The 20,462-nt window shown below is 44.6% G+C and overlaps 1 protein-coding gene across 2 annotated transcripts in view; it reads left to right on the forward strand.

Moving 5' to 3' along the window:
* The window catches only part of LOC137630515 (uncharacterized), a 155,328-nt gene that overhangs the window by 62,194 nt on the left and 72,672 nt on the right, over positions 1–20,462 (forward strand). For both annotated transcript variants that reach the window (XM_068362023.1, XM_068362024.1), the window contains exons 3-4: positions 7,711–9,625; positions 20,028–20,160. In XM_068362023.1, the coding sequence (XP_068218124.1) occupies positions 7,750–9,625; positions 20,028–20,160 (2,009 nt within the window). In that variant the 5' untranslated portion in view covers positions 7,711–7,749. The remainder of the gene's footprint in view (positions 1–7,710; positions 9,626–20,027; positions 20,161–20,462) is intronic.

The raw sequence follows: 20,462 nt of genomic DNA on the forward strand, positions 1-20,462 counted from the left end.
CCTCCTCTCGGGCACGCGCTCCATCGAGTTTTTAGCTCACCAAGTTTCGAACTCGTGGGCTATCTCGATCCTAAAACGTCGATCCTAAAACGTCGGGATGCCGTGACTGAGATGTTCCACTCGAGGGTCCCAGCCGTGGATGTCAGCAGGCTCAGACACTCCTCCATCCTTGGAGAGAGTTTGTTCGAGCCCAAGGATGTACAGTAGACTGTACAGCTGAGAGATGGAGGAAGTCGAATCAGGATTCGCTCCTCCAAAGGGCCCTCACATCTCGACCCTACAAACCTCCAGCGCCTCAACAACAACCTCAGCAGCCTCGTCAGTCTAAGACACTGAGACAGGCTCCGGCATCGAAGGCCAAGGTGTCTAAACAGAAGCCCTTTCCTGTCAAGGACAAGAAAGGCGGTAAGTCCTCCAGGGGAGGTAAGACTCCTAGGGCGAGCGGCCGAGGCCGTAAACGCTAGGATTGGCAATCCCCTGCATGTCCACCAGTGGGGGGATGCCTACAAAGTTGTGCGAACAGGTGGCAGCAATTCGCGGCCGATTCCTTGACTATCTCTGTGATCAGCCAAGGATATCGCGTCCCGTTCATAACATCTCTTCCTCCCCTGACAGCGAATCCAGTGTCGTTGAGCTCCTATGCCATGGGATCGGTAAAGGGGCTAGCCCTTAAGGCAGGAGTCGAGACCATGCTCAAGAAGGATGCTCTCCAAGAGGTCGTGGACGGCTCCCCAGGCTTCTTCAGTCGACTCTTTCTTGTAAAGAAGGTTTCTGGAGGCTGGAGACCTGTCATCGACCTCTCAGCTCTGAACAAGTTTGTCAAGCAAACTCTGTTCAGCATGGAGACAGCGGACACGGTCAGACTTGCAATGAGACTGCAAGACTTCATGTGCACTCTGGATTTAAAGGATGCGTACTTCCAGATCCCAGTCCATCCGTCTTCCATGAAGTACTTGAGATTCAGCCTAGACGACAAGACCTACCAGTTCAAGGTGCTGTGTTTCGGTCTCCACCGCACCTCAGGTGTTCACCAGAGTGTTCACCCTGATTTCTTCATAGGCACACAGGATTGGCATCCGTCTCCTCCGCTATCTGGACGACTGGCTGATCTTGGCAGACTCGGAGTCGACCCTTCTTCGACACCGAGACAAGCTTCTGGGACTTTGCCAAGATCTAGGGATCATGGTAAATCTCGAGAAGTCTTCTCTGCTTCCAACTCAACGACTGGTTTATCTAGGCATGATATTAGACACCAATCTCCACAAAGCCTTTCCATCAGACGACAGGATAGCAAGGCTGAGGAGGGTCGCAATACCTTTCCTCGGACGGGAAGCCCTTCCAGCCCAATCTTGGTTACGTCTCCTTGGTCACCTAGCCTCCTTGGCCCGTCTAGTTCCGAATGCCGCCTCAGGATGAGATCCCTTCAATGGTGGCTCAAGTCCCGGTGGAATCAAGGCAACGATTCCCCGGACACTCTGGTTCCCATGGGACCCGTGGAACGGACGGACCTACAGTGGTGGCTAATCGACGAAAACTTACGAAAGGGAGTGGATCTTCTCGTCTTCCCCCCAGATTTGATGCTGTTCTCGGACGCGTCAAAAGAAGGGTTGGGGCCCACGTTCTGAACCAGAGAATCTCAGGCCTATGGTCAGAATCAGAAAGGTGCCTCCACATCAACCTGCTAGAAATGAAGGTAGTCTACCTAGCCCTTCAACAGTTCGAACAGGCCCTGGCGGGCCACTCCGTGGTGGTGATGAGCGACAACACCACGGTACTGGCTTATATCAACAAGCAGGGAGGTACCTTTTCACATCAGCTATCCCATCTTGCAGTAGAGATACTAAGGTGGACCGAAGTCCACTCGATTCCGCTATCAGCTCTCTTCATTCCGGGCAAAAGGAATGTGCTTGCTGACAGTCTGAGCAGGGCTTCGCAGATAGTGAGTACCGAGTGGTCTTTGGATCCTCTAGTAGCCAACAAAGTCCTGACTTTGTGGGGTTCCCCGACAGTGGACCTGTTCGCGACAGCTTTGAATTTCCAAACTGCCGCTGTACTGCTCCCCAGTCCCGGACCCCAAGGCACTCTGTCAAGATTCCTTCCAACAACGGTGGGACAACATCGACGTCTACGCCTTTCCACTGTTCTGTCTGATGAGAAGGGTTCTCAACAAGACCAGACTATCGGTCAGTATGTCAATGACCTTAATAGCTCCGCTATGGCATCATGCAGAGTGGTTCCCAGACCTTCTGCAGCTCCTGACGGAACTCCCGAGAGAACTCCCCCCACGACACGAGCTACTCAAGCAACCACACTGCAACATCTACCACAAGGCCATAGCTTCGCATCGGCTTCACGCCTGGAGACTATCCAGCGTCTCCTCGTTGAGAGAGGCTTTTCGCAACAAGTTGCGGACAGGAGGTCTCGACACCTGTGGAAGTCATCCGCAGGGGTCTACCAGGTAAAGTGGAGAGTCTTCTGTGGTTGGTGTCATGGGAGGGGTATCTCTCCCCTCGATGCCACTATTCCAGCAATAGTGGAGTTTCTTGTGTATTTGCAGGAGGAAATGCGCCTTTCAGTCTCGGCGGTAAAAGGCTATCGCTCAGCCTTAAGCTTAGCCTTCAGGCAGAAAGGAATGGACATTTCTTCCTCGCTGTAACTTTCTTTACTCATACAAAGCTACGAGCTTACCTGCCCTCAGTCGGAAGTGAGACCCCCTCCTTGGAACGTGGTTCGAGTCCTCAGGGCTCTTAAGAGACCTCCATTCGAACCATTATGCCAGGCCTCTGATCGACACCTGACTTGGAAGACGGCGTTCCTGCTCGCTATGGCGTCAGCCAAGCGGGTCAGTGAACTTCATGGTCTCTCATACGACGTCGCCCATTCAAGGGGATGGGGGGAGGTAACGTTCAGGTTCGTCCCTGAGTTTGTAGCTAAGACTCAGAACCCTGGAGTGCCGGACCCACGGTTCGACTCCTTCAGGGTCTCGAGTCTCCGTTCTGTAACAAGTGACCCAGACCATCTGTTACTATGTCCAGTGAGAAGTCTGAGGCGTTATCTGAAGAGAACGGCTTCAGTCCGTCCTCGCGTGCAACCCCTGTTTGTGAGCACGGGAAGGACAAAGAGGAGGGTCACCAAGAACACTATCTCTGCCTGGATCCAAAGGGTCATCCACCACGCCTTGAATCCAGACCCTCCTCCATCACGTCGTCCCAGAGCACACGATGTCAGAGGCATCGCTACGTCTCTGGCTTTCAAGAGAAACTTCTTGGTGACGCAGGTGCTACAAGCTGGGGTCTGGAAGCGTCAAACGACCTTCACAGCCCACTACCTGCAGGACGTGACCCACAAGAGCCTTGATACATTCTCGATCGGCCCCGTGGTGGCTGCGCAACAGCTGGTCTAACCTCAGGCTCCTTAATGGACAGATAGCAGAAGGTTGAGGGCATTGTTACCTGGTTTTAGTCTGCGTGAACGAAAGAGTATGTCTGGCCCTCACTTCTTTCTTCATCCTCCCCTCTCTTGGGGAAAGCAGCATCCTGGGTTCTCTTCACAGCTGACCTCGAACCTCTGTAGGTAAACCATACTCCCTTGTGTTCCTAGTATTTAGATAATACTGTCGCGTCCCCCATACCCTGACAAGATGGTATTGGGAACGTCCTAGCCTAGAATTCCATCTAAAGGACTTCAGGTCAACTTCCTAGGACAAGTCACACTTCAACCCTCCACACACAAGCTTATGTGGCCGCACGTTCCATGCGAAGCAAGGAACGTGTGAGGTGCAGGGACTCTTTTTCTCGACGTGCTACTCACTCTGTTTCTGAGTCCCCGGATAAAAGCCAAAGCCAGTAAGGCCGGGACTTTCCTCCCTACCTAAGGGGTAAGTCACCCCATGTAAATAGCGTGGTTTGTATTTCGGTTACAGAACAAATGACAAATTCGGAGATAATTTGTATTTTTCCTAACCATACAAACCTTAGCTATTTACACATATTTGCCCGCCAGCCCTGTCAACCAAGGCAAGTCCTACCTCAAAGTGAAGTGAAGCAGTTCACCGGTGTGTGAGGGGACGAGGGATAGCTAGCTACCACTCCCCCTACCCCCTTGCTAACTAGCGCGGGGGTAGTTAACTCTCGTTAGAAATCTTATGGCTCGTCATTTCAGCTACACCGAAAGTAAAAACCCCATGTAAAAAGCTAAGGTTTGTATGGTTAGGAAAAATACATATTATCTCCGAATTTGTCATGTTGATGGAATGGTGAGAGAGGTGAATGCTCGAGTGCTTGGACGAGGATCGAAACTGGTAGACGAGAATGATCATGAATGGGAGGTAAATCAGTTGTTGTTTGCGGATGATACTGTACTGGTTGCAGACGCGGAAGAGAAGGTTGGCTGATTAGTGACAGAATTTGGAAAGGTGTGTGAGAGAAGGAAGCTGAGAGTTAATGTGGGTAAGAGTAAGGTTATAAGATGTACGAGAAGGGAGGGTGGTGCGAGGTTGAATGTCATGTTGAATGGAGAGTTACTTGAGGAGGTGGATCAGTTTAAGTACTTGGGGTCTGTTGTTGCAGCAAATGGTGGAGTTGAAGCAGATGTACGTCAGAGAGTGAATGAAGGATGCAAAGTGTTGGGGTCAGTTAAGGGAGTAGTAAAAAATAGAGGGTTGGTCATGAATGTAAAGAGAGTTCTGTATGAGAAAGTGATTGTACCAACTGTGATGTATGGATTGGAGTTGTGGGGAATGAAAGTGACGGAGAGACAGAAATTGAATATGTTTGAGATGAAATGTGTAAGGAGTAGGGCTGGTGTATCTCGAGTAGATAGGGTTAGGAACGAAGTGGTGAGGGTGAGAACGGTTGTAAGAAATGAGTTAGCGGCTAGAGTGGATATGAATGCGTTGAGGTGGTTTGGCCATGTTGAGAGAATGGAAAATGGTTGTCTGCTAAAGAAGGTGATGAATGCAAGAGTTGATGGGAGAATTACAAGATGAAGGCCAAGGTTTGGGTGGATGGATGGTGTGAAGAAAGCTCTGGGTGATAGGAGGATAGATGTGAGAGAGGCAAGAGAGCGTGCTAGAAATAGGAATGAATGGCGAGCGATTGTGACGCAGTTCTGGTAGGCCCTGCTGCTTCCTCCGGTGCCTTAGATGACCGCGGAGGTGGCAGCAGTAGTGGATTTAGCATTATGAAGCTTCATCTGTGGTGGAATTGTGGGAGGTTGGGCTGTGGTACCCTAGCAGTACCAGCTGAACTCGGCTGAGTCCCTGGTTAGGCTGGAGGAACGTAGAGATTAATCCCCTTTTTGTTTTGTTTCTTTGTTGATGTCGGCTACCCCCCAAAATTGGGGGAAGTGCCTTAGTATATGGATGGGACCTTTCGGGTATGTCAACAAAATGGCCGCAGACCGCAACAACTCTTACAGCCTAATCTACCACTTGAAATGGAGAATGGGTATGTAAATTTCAAGGTGTTATTTATTTATCTAATCATTAGTGGATCGGAATAAAACTGATATGATGGCTTTCTGGATGTTTGACAAGGTGACCTACAGAAATTTCAAAGGTTTCTGTCTCCCTTTCTTCTTTTACCTACTGGAACGAGGCCTGACTTCCACTACGATAACCACGTGTAAGTCGGCCTTGACTAGACCTCTTCTATATGCCTTGAGACGAACCTCATAAGCGAAACCTTTTTTAAGGTACCAAAGTATACACTTGACCCAAGCTGACAACCCCTCCAAAGCCCATTACATGGTCGTTGGTCAAAGTCTTACACTATGCTTCAAACCTAAACAATGAGAATTGTACTCTTAAGGAACTAATACAGAAAGTCAATTTTCTGTTCGCAATAGCCTCAGGGGCTAGAGTTAATGAGATATAGGCCATATTCAGTTCACAGAAGAGGTAGAACTGAATCCTTTCCCGATCCTACTTGTCTCTCCAAAACGGGCTGCCCACCAAAGGTGGGGTCCTTGGAGAATCTGCCCACTAAAGGAAAATGTCTCCCTATGCCCATTAGGGGATCTTAAGGTCTATCTTCGTAGAACTTCAGACTTCAAGGAAGGACAGCTCTTCCGAGGTGATACCTTAGGGTAAAGAAATCTTTCCCTAAAAATAACTGAGAGCAGTGCTCACTTACTTATTCGCAGAGCGGATCCTGACAGCTCACCCGCAGTTCATGATCCTAAGAAAATATCTTCTTCATGGAACTTCTTCCAACACTATTCGAAGCAAGTACATAAGATAAGACATTTTGTGGTGGCGGCGGGTAGTTCTAAAGAACCCGTCGTCTAAGCCTGCGACAAACAGTGAACTGCTTTGGGACTTTCCAGTGCATCGGGTGCATGGGTACATTTACCCTCAAGTGCAAATCATAACTATGATTAACACACTGTTCCACATAGGTGCATATCTGACTGATAACACCAGTGCCGAGTGAACATTTGCGTCATGGTGTTCATGCTTTTCCAAAATCTGTACAGATCAGTCAGATTTGGTTTCGCATATCTATTGAGTGGCATCATTTCTATGAAATTACATATTTTCTCAAAAGGAGAAAATATGGACCGTGATGTGTTTTCAATGCCGGATCAGACTCATACCTGATTGTAACTAAAATTAATAATTTAGCTACAAGGTAAAATACTGAACGTATTTGCGTCTTATTGCAGCTATCTCGGTAACAGACGAATAAAACATACTAGTGTTTTTATTAAGCCTCAGAAGGGCCCAACTTGAAATCAGAGTACAGATTTCCAAGGGATAAAGAGTAATCTCTAAGATTGACCGTCCGTCCCTATGGAGACAAACTTTGAATCATTGTAGTCTAAATCAACACTTTCCCTGCAAGGGGCAGGAAGCCCTAAGCTAGTTCCAAGCTTAGTGGATATGACAATTAACGGTAATGTCTTATATAAAGGTCTAGGAGACCATATAAGGAACTCATTCAAATTAAGGGCACTTACACAAACCCACAGATATAGTACTTTCAAGTAATTCTCTGGTAAACTTCCATCCGGACGACATGGCTGAGCCCAAAAAACGGATTTTGAGCAAAACGAAAAATTTAGTTTTGGGTGAGATGGCCATGTCGTCCTGATGGACCCTCCCTCCTTTCTAAAAAGAGTATACATATATGTAACAAAGACCCCACCCGAAACTACTCTATCTGCGGCTATCCATGCTTAATTGCAACAAGGAATAGTTCACCGGGGTAGTATGGGGAGGGGATCCACCGGGTAACCACGATAGCGGCTCCCTTTCAATTTCGCCACTCTTCCCCCCGATATTATGCGATATCCTTAAAAGTTATATTAAGGATACTCGCGCCAGGAATCAGAATTTTGGAAACCTGTAGTTAATTCTCTGGGAGTATCACTGTAGCCAAATATCCCTTAGAAAGCTGCCTAAAGGAATCTTCCATCAGGACGACATGGCCATCTCACCCAAAAATAGATTTTTCGCTTTGCTCAAAATCCGTTATGTAATATCCCAATGAAACAGTTGATTTAGTGGAACTTAATAGTTCAAACTTGATACAACTTTTTTACTGGAGCAGGTTAAAACAAGGTTTGTTTCATAATATTTGTCTATATATTTTAAGTTGTTTAGTGGTTACTTCTTTACTGTCTGACTAAATGATATCATTAATTTTATTTATACTCAAGAATATTTCTCTGAAAGCAATGAACATAACAAAGCATTTTACATTTCAGAACTAATGGTTTTTGAAACTAGAAATTGTCAAGCCAACTATGTCAGAAAACTGTGGTAAAAACTCCAATATAGCTAGAGATTCCGAGATCCCCGATGAAGGCTGCTATTCAAAAAACAATGAAAATCACATGAAAGATCCATTGAATGGAGAACAAAATGTCAAAAAGGTTGTGAGTTTTGGAAGTCCGTGTCAGAAGGATGATAATTGTGGTTTGATAGATAACCCGAATTTAGATAAAAAAGATATATCAGAGGGTAATCACATAAAGAAAACAGATGTTATTGGACACTGCAACAAGGAAAATATGCCTAAACTAAAGTCTGAAGGTAAATTTCATGGCCCTGATGCACCTGTTTTCCCAGAGGATAATGCTGGTGTAGCAAAAAAATCGCCTGATATCCTCACGGTAAGCCCTGGTCGTCGCAAACAAGCAACTCCTCGTAAAAGAAATGTTAATGAGGCTGAGAAAAAATTTGAAGCAGTGAAATACTGTGAGAAGGAAATAGTTCCATCCATAAATGGTAAAGCAGAAAATTTAAGAAAAGAAAGGGGACAAAAATCATTAAATGTAAATGGGAAGCCCAAAAGGAATGCAAAAAATACAAGGAAACGGGGAACTCCTATTGAAGTAGATGATTTTCCAAATGTGTCTACGTCCAATAAAAGAAGAAAGCCATCAGATCCTAAAAAGAAAACATTACCAAAAAAAGTTGCAACCCCAAAAGCTGCAACTCCAAAGGCTGCCTCTGCTGCAAAGAAGTGCAATGCAAAAAAGAAAGCCAAAAACCCAACAGTGGCCAAAGAGGTTACAGCTCCAGACCTAGACTGTAACCATGGAGCAATATCAGGGGACGTTAGTAAAACTCATGGAAGTCTGAATGAAGAAATGCCAGTAAAAACACAGCCTGCTATGTCTCTCAAAATCATATGCACACCATTCAACCAAAATGGTGTAGATGATACCCCAGTTAAAGAAGAGACTGAAACCCCTCCAGTATGTACATCAAGGAAAAGGAAAACAACATTAAAGAATAAGGAAGTAAGCTCTCCAAAGAAAGCTTCAAAGGAAACTAAGCCAAATAAAAACAAGGCTGTAGCAAAAAAAACAAGCAGTCCCTCCGCTCTAACAAAGAACAAAAAGGATACTAAAGTTGTTGGAGCGAAAGCAGCTGTCAAGAAAAGCTCCCTGAAAAAATCTCCAGTAAGAGAACATAGTGACGTGGCTTGCGAACCTTTGCCTCCTAAAGAAGAAGTCATTCTAAAGAAGACTCGAGGAAGGAGAAAAATGAAGAAATCAGAAGAATATGTAGTAGCTTTCATGAGTGAATCAGATGATGATATTGAACCAGATTTTTCCGAGGATGAATACTTGCCATCTAAAGATGAAGATCCGTATGTTCGAGAAAAAGAAAAAGCAAAAGAGGAACGTAAAAAAAACTTGAGAGTGTCATTTTCATGTTTTGATGAAGATGATGAGAATAGTTTGGATGAAAATTATGAGAAACTACAATTTTCTTTTGAATCCAAGAACAAAAGTAAAAAGAAAACACAACTAAAATTTGTAGAATCTAAACCAGCTACCAAAGTACAAACATCGCCTACAGTGTCGCCAACTAAAAAGGTGAAGAGTCCGCATAGAAATAAAAAGGAAATGGGAAAGTCAACAAAAACAGAAGATGGTGACTCTCAGAATGAGAGTGGCCCAGATATGCCGTTGTTGTCGCCATCCAAAGGCCGTAAAACCAAACAAAAGAAACGTAAAATTCGTATTCAGCGGGAAAAAACCTTGTCAGATGGCCTTGATAATGATGCAACTGGAGAAGAGGATATGACTGCCACAGAAGATGAAGAGGGTGGCTTGATAAAAATACGGAGAAGGAGGAAACGTTACGGGGAACCTTATTCGGTGACAGGTATGTGTTTTTTGGGATTATTTTACCAACTTTTCATGTCATTTTGAAATTCACCCACAAATTACCTTTGATAAGTTACAGCATTGTTCTTTTTGATATGCTGTACAGTAATTTAGTTTTTTCAATATTAATCTTGCCCGATAATCATGTAGCTGTCAACTCTGTTGCCGACAGAAATCTACGGTCGGGATACGCCAGCGATCGCTATACAGGTGGGGGTGAACACAACAGCGCCATCTGTGGTCAGGTACTCCAGTACTTCTTGTCAACACCACCTCAATTTTTCCTCTGTCGTGCCTCCGGCTAGACCTACATGGATACGCTGTTGATTCTGGAGTTATTGCTCACGATTTGGTGATGTATTTGCTCTAGAGTTTAGCCTTCGCTATTCAGGAAGCTTTATCATTAGCTTAGCAAGTTTTTGGAATTAATTTGATTTAATTTTTGATTTAATTTTGGTGACGAAGAGAGTATGAACTCTCTTTCACTTTTAATGGCCGACCCTTCTCTTAGACGGAAGTGTTGGTGTCGAAGAGAGTATAGACTCTCTTTCTTAATTTTGCTTAACAAAAGTTATAGATTTATTTTATATCTCTCCGCCTTTTATAGGCCTCTTCGATTAACTTCCTTTTATTATAAACTTATTAAAATTAATTTTTATATTTGTTTATATTCGACCTTTCCTAATAGTAGGCGGTCTTTTCTTGGAACCGAAGTTAATTAACATTGAGCCCGTCATTTCGTTTTTACCTGTTAACATATTATGCTATTTTAATGTTTTTGAAAGAATTTCTTTGATAGTCTCGTACTGTTTTCAAAGTTGAACTAACGTTTTGTTTTGTCTCTGCAGTTGTTGACGTTCAGAACGTTCAACTTGCGCTCTATCGTTACGATAGAGAGAGAGTATTCACGGTGTCACGTTGCAGTAAGAGTAAACCGATTCTAGCGTTTCGTTCATTCTTTCTTAGCTTAAATGGTTTTAATTCTAATAAAGGAACTTTTTATTTGGGAAATCTTTCAATTTTTTTCCTTTAACAATAATATGTTTAAACGATATATATAATGGGGCTCATCTCTCAGGTTCTAAGTCAAGAGAGAGAGAGAGAGATAGAGACGGAGGGAGAGAGAGGAGGATAAACGTTTCGTTCAAGCGGGTAACGTTGTTATTGTTTTTGCTCTTCTCCCTAGTCTCTTTAGGGGAAGAAGGTAAACGTTTCTAGAGTTTTATTCTTGTTCCCAGGCTTTTGCGGTGAGAGATTTTAAACGTAGTTTATTTGATCTAGTGTTTAGTCTCTTTTCCAGCCACTGAATTATTTATCTTTCATTATGTTTTTCTGTTACATTGTAATACTGTTTTCGCAATGACTAACTTTTAATGAAGGATAGAATTGCGTGTTTCAGGTACAAACCACTTAAAGTTTCGAGTTCAGTGAAATAAGTGCAAACAGAAAATCAAAAGTGATAAAGTGATAAGCGCAAAGTGTTATAGTGTTGCGTTCGAGGGTTCGTCTGTTCGTGCCAGTTGTTCGCCTAGTCTGGGACCTCTTACAAGCTCCCAAGCCCAGGGGAGAAGTAACGTCGAAGGACTTATGGGTTCATCAGGCCTTGATCGACGAACAGACGTTTCCCTCCGTGGTTTCGGGTGTAACCAACTCACGTAGCCGACGTGATCACCCCACTCACACAAAGACGAGAGAGCCCATTTATTCCTCGTCTGCGGAAGAGGTTTCTCGCAGAAACCATGGACCAAATCTTGCAGCTTTTAAGTGCAAGTCGGTCCCTTCCGCGCAAGTCCAACTCCTAGGCGGAGCCATTAGCACTGGGTCAGTTCGGACTTGCTGCAGTACGACAACTGCACACCTCCCAGAGAGGCAAGGTGGTACCGCAACAGGCAGTAACTCCGTCTGTTGCCGCACCAGCTGTTTTAGACCCTCAGTCTCAACGGACAGTAGCTCCGTTTGTTGTTGTCTTTCTTAGACTCTAGTGGTCTATGCTGCAGACAATGCAGTCTCAGCTTGCGGTGTTGATGCAGGAGTTTCAGGCAGAGAAGGTTAGCACACCTCCTCCTGCGAGCGCTCCTCCACCTCTGCGCAGTCCACCCTGCCAGACGTATGATGTTGAGGCTCCTCCTGCCTCCATGCGTGAGCTGCCGCATTGGGAGTTGCCAGGTACCAGCGCTATGCAGCAACCTCCACTTTCCTTGAGGCAGGAGCCTCTTGCTATGCGGCAACCTCCTCAACCCTTGAGGCAGGAGCCTCAACTCTTGAGGCAAGAACCTCAACTCTTGAGGCAAGAACCTCAACTCATGAGGCAAGAGCCTCAACTCTTGAGGCAAGAACCTCAACTCTTGAGGCAAGAACCTCAACTCTTGAGGCAAGAACCTCAACTCTTGAGGCAAGAGCCTCAACTCTTGAGGCAAGAACCTCAACTCTTGAGGCAAGAGCCTCAACTCTTGAGGCAAGAGCCTCAACTCTTGAGGCAAGAACCTCAACTCTTGAGGCAAGAGCCTCAACTCTTGAGGCAAGAACCTCAACTCTTGAGGCAAGAACCTCAACTCTTGAGGCAAGAACCTCAACTCTTGAGGCAAGAGCCTCAACTCTTGAGGCAAGAGCCTCTCTCTGCGCAGCTACCTCCTCAACCCTTGAGGCAGACGCAACTCTTGAGGCAGGAACCTCATGCTATGCGGCAACCTCCTCTAACCATGAGGCAGGAGCCTCATGCTATGAGGAGCCTCATGCTATGCGGCATCCTCCTCAAACCATGAGGCAGGAGCCTCATGCTATGCGGCATCCTCCTCAACCCATGAGGCAGGAGCCTCATGCTATGAGGAGCCTCATGCTATGCGGCATCCTCCTCAACCCATGAGGCAGGGACCTCATGCTATGAGGAGCCTCATGCTATGCGGCATCCTCCTCAACCCATGAGGCTGCTATGCGGCAACCTCCTCTACCCATGAGGCAGGAGCCTCATGCTATGCGGCATCCTCCTCAACCCATGAGGCAGGAGCCTCATGCTATGCGGCATCCTCCTCAACCCATGAGGCAGGAGCCTCATGCTATGCGGCATCCTCCTCAACCCATGAGGCAGGAGTCTCATGCTATGAGGAGCCTCATGCTATGCGGCATCCTCCTCAAACCATGAGGCAGGAGCCTCATGCTATGCGGCAACCGCCTCAACCCATGAGGCAGGAGCCTCATACTATGCGGCATCCTCCTCAACGCATGCGGCATGAGCCTCATCCCTTGCAGCATCCTCCTCAACGCATGCGGCATGAGCCTCATCCCTTGCAGCATGAGCCTCATCCCATGCAGCATGAGCCTCATACCATGCAGCATGAGCCTCATCCCATGCAGCATGAGCCTCATCCCATGCAGCATAAGCCGCACGCCATGCAACATGCTCTGCTTACCTTACAGCATGCTCTACATACAGCATGCTCTGCATACAGCATGCTCTGCATACCTTACCGCATGCTCCTCAGTCACACATCTTTGGTTGTTGCCAACTCACTAGACTGTCAAGCAGTTTCATAACGTTGCCTTCTAGTCTGCTGCTTTTGCACCAGTGAAACCCTCACTGAGAGAACTTAGCTTTTCTCGGATATGGTTCCTGTAGATGAGAAAGTGCTATTCTCCCTCCTTCTGATATTCCCTTGAGGACTCTGTCATTTGGAGAGGAGCCTTTAGCTGCTTAGCCTCCTATGGACTTTTATTTAAGCATAACATGCTTCCAGGGAGGGTAATGGTTCCACTTCAGTCGCTAACCCCGTCTGTTACCACACCTGCTCCCATAGACCTTGAGCTTTGTTGCAAGACATGCAGTCCAAGCTTAGTCCTTGTTAGAGGATTTTTTTTTTTGTTTACGGAGTCAGTGTGTCACTGGGAAGACGTTCAACAACCAGCAGAAGTGACTTGTTGTGACGCAGTGCGGCAACCTCAGCAACCCGATAAGGAGTTGTCTGTACGACCCAGACAGTCTAGACAGCTTCGGGTTGTCGCTGTACTTCCTCGCTTCCCCATGGTTGACAGTTCACAGACTGTGCAGCAGTACCATGATCTTGTGTCCGGCTCCGTCAGACGACTAGCTTTTAAGAGCTCCCACAAGTCGTCGCTGTCTGGAGATTCTCAGATGGACTATGGATCTGACCAAGGAACTGGGCCTCCTGGTCAATTTTGAGGAGTCCCAGCTCGTCCCATCCCAGACCATTGTCTACCTGGGTATGGATCTTCAGAGTCGAGCTTTTCTGGCTTTTCCGTCGGCCCCAAGGATCTACTAAGCCCTAGAATGCATCCAGAGCAAGCTGAGAAGGAACCGATGCTCAGTCAGGTAGTGGATGAGTCTAACAGGGACACTTTCATCGCTGGCCCTGTTCATCGAGTTAGGGAGACGCCACCTCCTCCCCCTTCAGTATCATCTAGCGGCTCACTGGATAAAGGACATGACGCTAGAGACGGTCTCAGTTCCTGTTTCCGAAGAGAGGAGGTCCACTCTCACGTGGTGAAAGAACAGCTTTCTTCTCAAGGAAGTCTACCTTTGGCTGTTCAGAAACCCGACCGCCGTCTCTTCTCTGACGCATCAGACACGGGCTGGGGTGCGACTTTGGACGGACAGGAATGCTCGGGAACATGGAATCAGGAGCTAAGGACACTTCACATCTATTGCAAGGAGCTGTTGGCGGTTCATCTGGCCTTGATAAACTTCAAGTCCCTCCAGCTTAACAAGGTGGTGGAGGTGGACTCTGACAACACCACAGCCTTGGCTTACATCTCCAAGCAGGTAGGGACTCTCATTCGTGGAAGTTGTTCTAGATCGCAAGGGACCTCCTCATCTGGTCAAAAGATCGAAAGCTCACGCTGGTAACGAGGTTCATTCAGGGCGATATGAATGTCATGGCAGATCGCCTTAGCCGGAAGGGTCAGGTCATCCCCACAGAGTGGACCCTTCACAAGAATGTTTGCAGCAGACTTTGGGCCCTGTGGGGTCAGCCAACCATACATCTGTTCGCTACCTCGATAACCTAGAGGCTCCCGTTGTATTGTTCTCCGATTCCAGACCCAGCAGCAGTTCACGTGGATGCTTTTCTGCTGGATTGGTCCCATCTCGACCTGTATGCATTCCCGCCGTTCAAGATTGTCAACAGGGTACTTCAGAAGTTCGCCTCTCGCAAAGGGACACGGCTGACGTTGGTTGGCTCCGCTCTGGCCCGCGAGAGAATGGTTCATAGAGGTACTGCAATGGCTGGTCGACATTCCCAGGACTCTTCCTCTAGGAGTGGACCTTCTACGTCTACCTCACGTAAAGAAGGTACACCCAAACCTCCACGCTCTTCGTCTGACTGCCTTCAGACTTTCGAAAGACTCTCAAGGGCTAGGGGCTTTTCGAAGGAGGCAGCCAGAGCGATTGCCAGAGCAAGGAGGACATCCACTCTCAGAGTCTATCAGTCTAAAGGGGAAGTCTTCCGAAGCTGGTACAAGGCCAATGCAGTTTCCTCAACCAGTACCACTGTAACCCAGATTGCTGACTTCCTGTTACATCTAAGGAACGTAAGATCCCTTTCAGCTCCTACGATTAAGGGTTACAGAAGTATGTTGGCAGCGGTTTTCCGCCACACAGGCTTGGATCTTTCCACCAACAAAGATCTACAGGACCTCCTTAGGTCTTTTGAGACCTCAAAGGAACGTCGGTTGTCCACTCCAGGCTGGAATCTAGACGTGGTCCTAAGGTTCCTTATGTCATCAAGATTTGAACCTCTCCAATCAGCCTCTTTTAAGGACCTCACATTAAAAACTCTTTTCCTCGTGTGCTTGACAACAGCTAAAAGAGTAAGTGAGATCCACGCCTTCAGCAGGAACATAGTTTTCACATCTGAAACGGCTACATGTTCCTTGCAGCTCGGTTTTTTTCTTTTTTGCTAAACGAGCTTCCTTCACGTCCTTGGCCTAAGTCGTTCGAGATCCCAAGCCTGTCCAACTTGGTGGGGGACGAACTGGAGAGAGTACTTTGCCCAGTTAGAGCTCTTAGGTACTATCTAAAAAGGTCATAACCTTTACGAGGACAATCAGAAGCCTTATGGTGTGATATCAAGAAGCCTTCTCTTCCAAGGTCTAAGAACTCAGTTTCTTACCTATTCAGGCTCCTGATTAGGGAAGCACATTCTCATCTGAAGGAAGAAGACCTTGCTTTGCTGAAGGTAAGGACACATGAAGTGAGAGCTGTGGCTACTTCAGTGGCCTTCAAACAGAACCGTTCTCTGCAGAGTGTTATGGATGCAACCTATTGGAGAAGCAAGTCAGTGTTCGCATCATTCTATCTCAAAGATGTCCAGTCTCTTTACGAGAACTGCTACACCCTGGGACCATTCGTAGCAACGAATGCAGTAGTAGGCGGGGGCTCAGCCACTACATTCCCATAATCCCATAACCCTTTTAACCTTTCTCTTGAATACTTTTTATGGGTTGTACGGTCGGCTAAGAAGCCTTCCACATCCTTGTTGATTTGGCGGGTGGTCAATTCTTTCTTGAGAAGCGCCGAGGTTAAAGGTTGTGATGAGGTCCTTTAGTATGGGTTGCAGCCCTTTATACTTCAGCACCTAAGAGTCGTTCAGCATCCTAAGATGACCGCTACGCTCAGTAAGGAAGACGTACTTAATAAAGGCAGAGTAATGGTTCAAGTCGTCTTCCTTACCAGGTACTTATTTATTTTATGTTATTTTTGAATAACTAATAAAATAAAATACGGGATACTTAGCTTCTTTGTTAACATATATGCTGGTCTCCACCCACCACCCTGGGTGTGAATCAGCTACATGATTATCGGGTAAGATTAATATTGAAAAATGTTATTTTCATTAGTAAAATAAATTTTTGAATATACTTACCCGATAATCATGATTTAATTGACCCACCCTTCCTCCCCATAGAGAACCAGTGGACCGAGGAAAAAATTGAGGTGGTGTTGACAAGAAGTACTGGAGTACCTGACCACAGATGGCGCTGTTGTGTTCACCCCCACCTGTATAGCGATCGCTGGCGTATCCCGACCGTAGATTTCTGTCGGCAACAGAGTTGACAGCTACATGATTATCGGGTAAGTATATTCAAAAATTTATTTTACTAATGAAAATAACATAATTTTATTCATTAGTCGTATTATAACTAATATCAACTATTGTGCATCTCCTGTCCGTTTTTTTTATTTTCTTATGCTTTTGATTTATTATACCCTTATGTTTAGAAAATATTTGTTTCTACACAGCCTAAAACCTTTGTCCTTTAAGTAGGGAAATTGATTCAGCACGAGCTCGAGACTGTCATTAAAACTCAGATAATAGTGGTTATCCAGCAGGTGAAGCTTGCAAAGGAGGGTATCTTCTTTCATGCAGTGAATTTTTGCCTGATAAAAAATCTCGGTGATGATTAGCAACATTACGGAAATTTTGTGGCTCAGAATAAGATGAAGATCACAAAAGCTATACCTCCATGGAAATATTTCATTATAACTAGAAGAGAGGAAACTGCCCTCTTATTGCCCTAGAATTGGGCACACATGTTTAACAGATGAGTTCTTGATAACTCGCTGGGGCCAAACCTTGTCTGATGAATGTTTGGTTCCCATGACTGTTAGGCATTTAATGATTGAATGTCTAAGTCTTGTGGATATCAAAGAACAATTACTCTTTGAAGCTTGTAGTGAGGATGGCAGGTATATACTCACAAAGATTCTTGGAGAAGACTTTTGGTATGATGCCAGTGGTATTTTTATGCCTGTAGTGGAAGCTGCCCTTCTTACTCGTTTTTAAGTGATACATGAAATTTTAGATTTTTCGTCATTCATAGGTTAATAATTCTTTATTAATCATACTCCGATCAGCATCAATGACTATTGATTTTATGATGCCTGATAATTACCAATCATTCATTCATTCTTTCTTTTTTATTCACTCACACTGAGTGTTGGAAGGACATCTCTTGTGAGTTTGTGGTCGAACTCAGAATCCTGCGATTCATGGCCCAAGGTTCAAGATTATCGTCTCTATCCCCTCTCTGTGTGAAGCAACAGATGGCAATCAAGAGGAAGTGCTTTTGTTCCCTGTCAGATCTCTGCAGTGCTCTATGATGAGGACCCGTCACCTCAATCATGTGTTTCAGCACCTTCTCAACACTGACACAACCAAGAAAGAGGTGTCAAGGAACACGGTCTCTTTTTGGCTTAATTGGACTATCTGTACGGCATAAACCAAGAAGGTCAAAGAACCAGCCAGGACCAAGGCTCAAGAAGTCATGGGTATATGTTGTACCCTAAACTTCAAGAGGGATCTTGCTGTCAGCCAGGTATTAAAGGCTGGTATTTGAAGACTCCATACAACCTTCACGGCTTTTTACCTATGGGAGTACTGTACAGTTTACTGTACCCACAAGTCCCTCGACACTTTTGTTCTTAATCATGGGGTAGCTGCTCAGGTAGTTGCATAGCCAGGCCAACTCCTGCACTGGACAGGAAGCATCCTGATGAGGGTAATGCAGAGATGTAAATGTGGGATGGAAGGTAAAATGACTGGTTCTTTTCCTGCATTTTTCGTTACCCTCTCTTGGGGATGAAGCGATCGTACAGTTACTTTCTGGATGTGACTTGATGCTAGTCAACTACAGTTTTGAGCTTCATTCTTTAAAATCTTAAGAAGTATCTTCCCTTGATGAGGAAGGAAATGGCAAAATATGTTGCTATAATCATCATACCCCAGTTACATAATTTTTTTACTGCCTTCTTCAAAGAAAGAATCCCTCCTTTAACCACATACCAATCTTGTAAAAGCCAGGCCTTATCAGCCTATATATCCCTATTATGGACAGATATGGATTGTTCGAGTAATCTCATTTGCTCCAGTACGGGATCGGGTAGACTGACAATTCCAAGTGAGAAAAATAACCAGTCAGTTCGGTCATAGAAGGACTTCCGGCCTGCCAGTTAGTGAATTTTCCTGTTTGAAAGAATGAAATTTGTGTATACACATAATAACAAATAAGTATTAAAATACCATATTTCCTTAAGATACAATTGTATATGAGAGTTTGGCAACCCTTAAACACCCTAGTAATGACATACAACCACTCACACTCACCAGACAACATATAAGCCTACAATTATCATTCGTATGTAATGAATATATTTATTTTGTTACTATATTTTATTTAATGAAGGTAACAAGATTTTTGTTTCTTTTGGTAATTAGCTGATGACTCACCAATGCCATCTAAACAAACACACCAACTAATGGCATCCTAGGAGATGATGCTAGGATATTTTAGTTATTTATGCAATATTTATGTATTATCTCACACTTTTGGGGATATTTTGTAACAGCAATATTTTGATAATATCTTTTATTGCCCAATTTCCAAAATAATACAGTGAGATCGATCCCCGCCCAGGACCGTGAGTTTAAGCTGTTTACTGGGGAGGCTACTGCTGTGGTAGGGCACCACAGTGGGGGGTTGGGCTTGCCCGGCTGACGTTCTAGTGAGCATCTATTCTGATTGAACCGGAACTGAAACCAGTCACCTTAACCTTAACCTTAACAAACAGATATTTGTTGATCTCTACTTTGGTAAAGCATCTCACTGTTAGTAGAAAAGTAACTAGATCTTGAGTCACACAGAGCAACAAAATTATTCCACCAAATGGGATTTTTAGAGAATGCTTTATTTGATCAATAATTAACTTTATATGAAAATGTCTACATAAGGAATTTGGAAATATTACCAGAATTTTTACTTCTTTACTAGAATGTGATGAAAAAATATTTGGGGACACTGCTGTCATATAAACAAACACTTGAAACACTAAACATGCTGTGTGTTACACTTTGTGGTGGCAACTACAAGTGGTTTAGTGTTTTTAGGTGAATACGTAATTGAATAGGCTTAACTGATGTACAGATAGTTAATATTGCCAGGTGTAAATTGCACTGTAGAGATGCTGACCAGGCAATTGGTTGTAAAGTCCTCAGTTTTTCTCTTTCTTTCTTCAAAAACTGCTTAGCTAATTATAATGTGTATTCTTCCTAGTTATGCAAACCTGTGTCCGTCAATGTTAAACTTTCAGCCTTAACTATCTCTCTCAGTCCTGAGCCGTAAGTCAAAAGTGAAGTCTACAACGGGGTGGTGTGGAGAGCTACTTACCTGAGCACACCACCTTCTGGTTAACTATCTTGTTAACAAATTGGAGGGCTCAGTTTTGCAAAAAATTTTTTCTATTTTAAGGGAGGAAAGGTTTGCATAGCTAGAAAAAGTACAAAACTTAAAATTTATTGTTTTCATTACATTTTTCTACTAATGTTTTTAATAGTAGTAATAAATTACACTTTTTATATGAAACTTTGAAAATCATGTTTTATTTCTTACAGGTAACTGGTATATTGCACAGGGATATCTTTTAGATATTTCAAATTTGATCGAAATGTTTGTAAAGGAAAATGGCTGGAGATTTAGAGATTTTGCAACTTGCTGGCAAAAATTGAAATTTTCTCAAGTATACAGGTAAGTGTCTAGTTTTATTGTGGTTAAACTATTAAATTACACAGACTTCATGGCTAGCTAATTTTTAGTCAATCTATAATCAAATCATTATTATTTAAGCTCTATCTGTTTTAAAATATTTAATAAGTGTTTAGAATTTGAATACTGTATTATCTCCTTTGCAGACAGAAATATTTGTTTCTGCATGAAAGCAGTTTTACCAATTTAAAATTAAACTAATTGTTTAGTGGTATGATAACTTAATGTTGACGTTGGCTGGTCAATCTGTCCCAGTGACAATCTGCCCTAAGTCTATTCGCTCT

This window comes from Palaemon carinicauda, chromosome 38 (assembly GCF_036898095.1).
Source record: "Palaemon carinicauda isolate YSFRI2023 chromosome 38, ASM3689809v2, whole genome shotgun sequence".
NCBI classification, from domain to species: domain Eukaryota; kingdom Metazoa; phylum Arthropoda; class Malacostraca; order Decapoda; family Palaemonidae; genus Palaemon; species Palaemon carinicauda.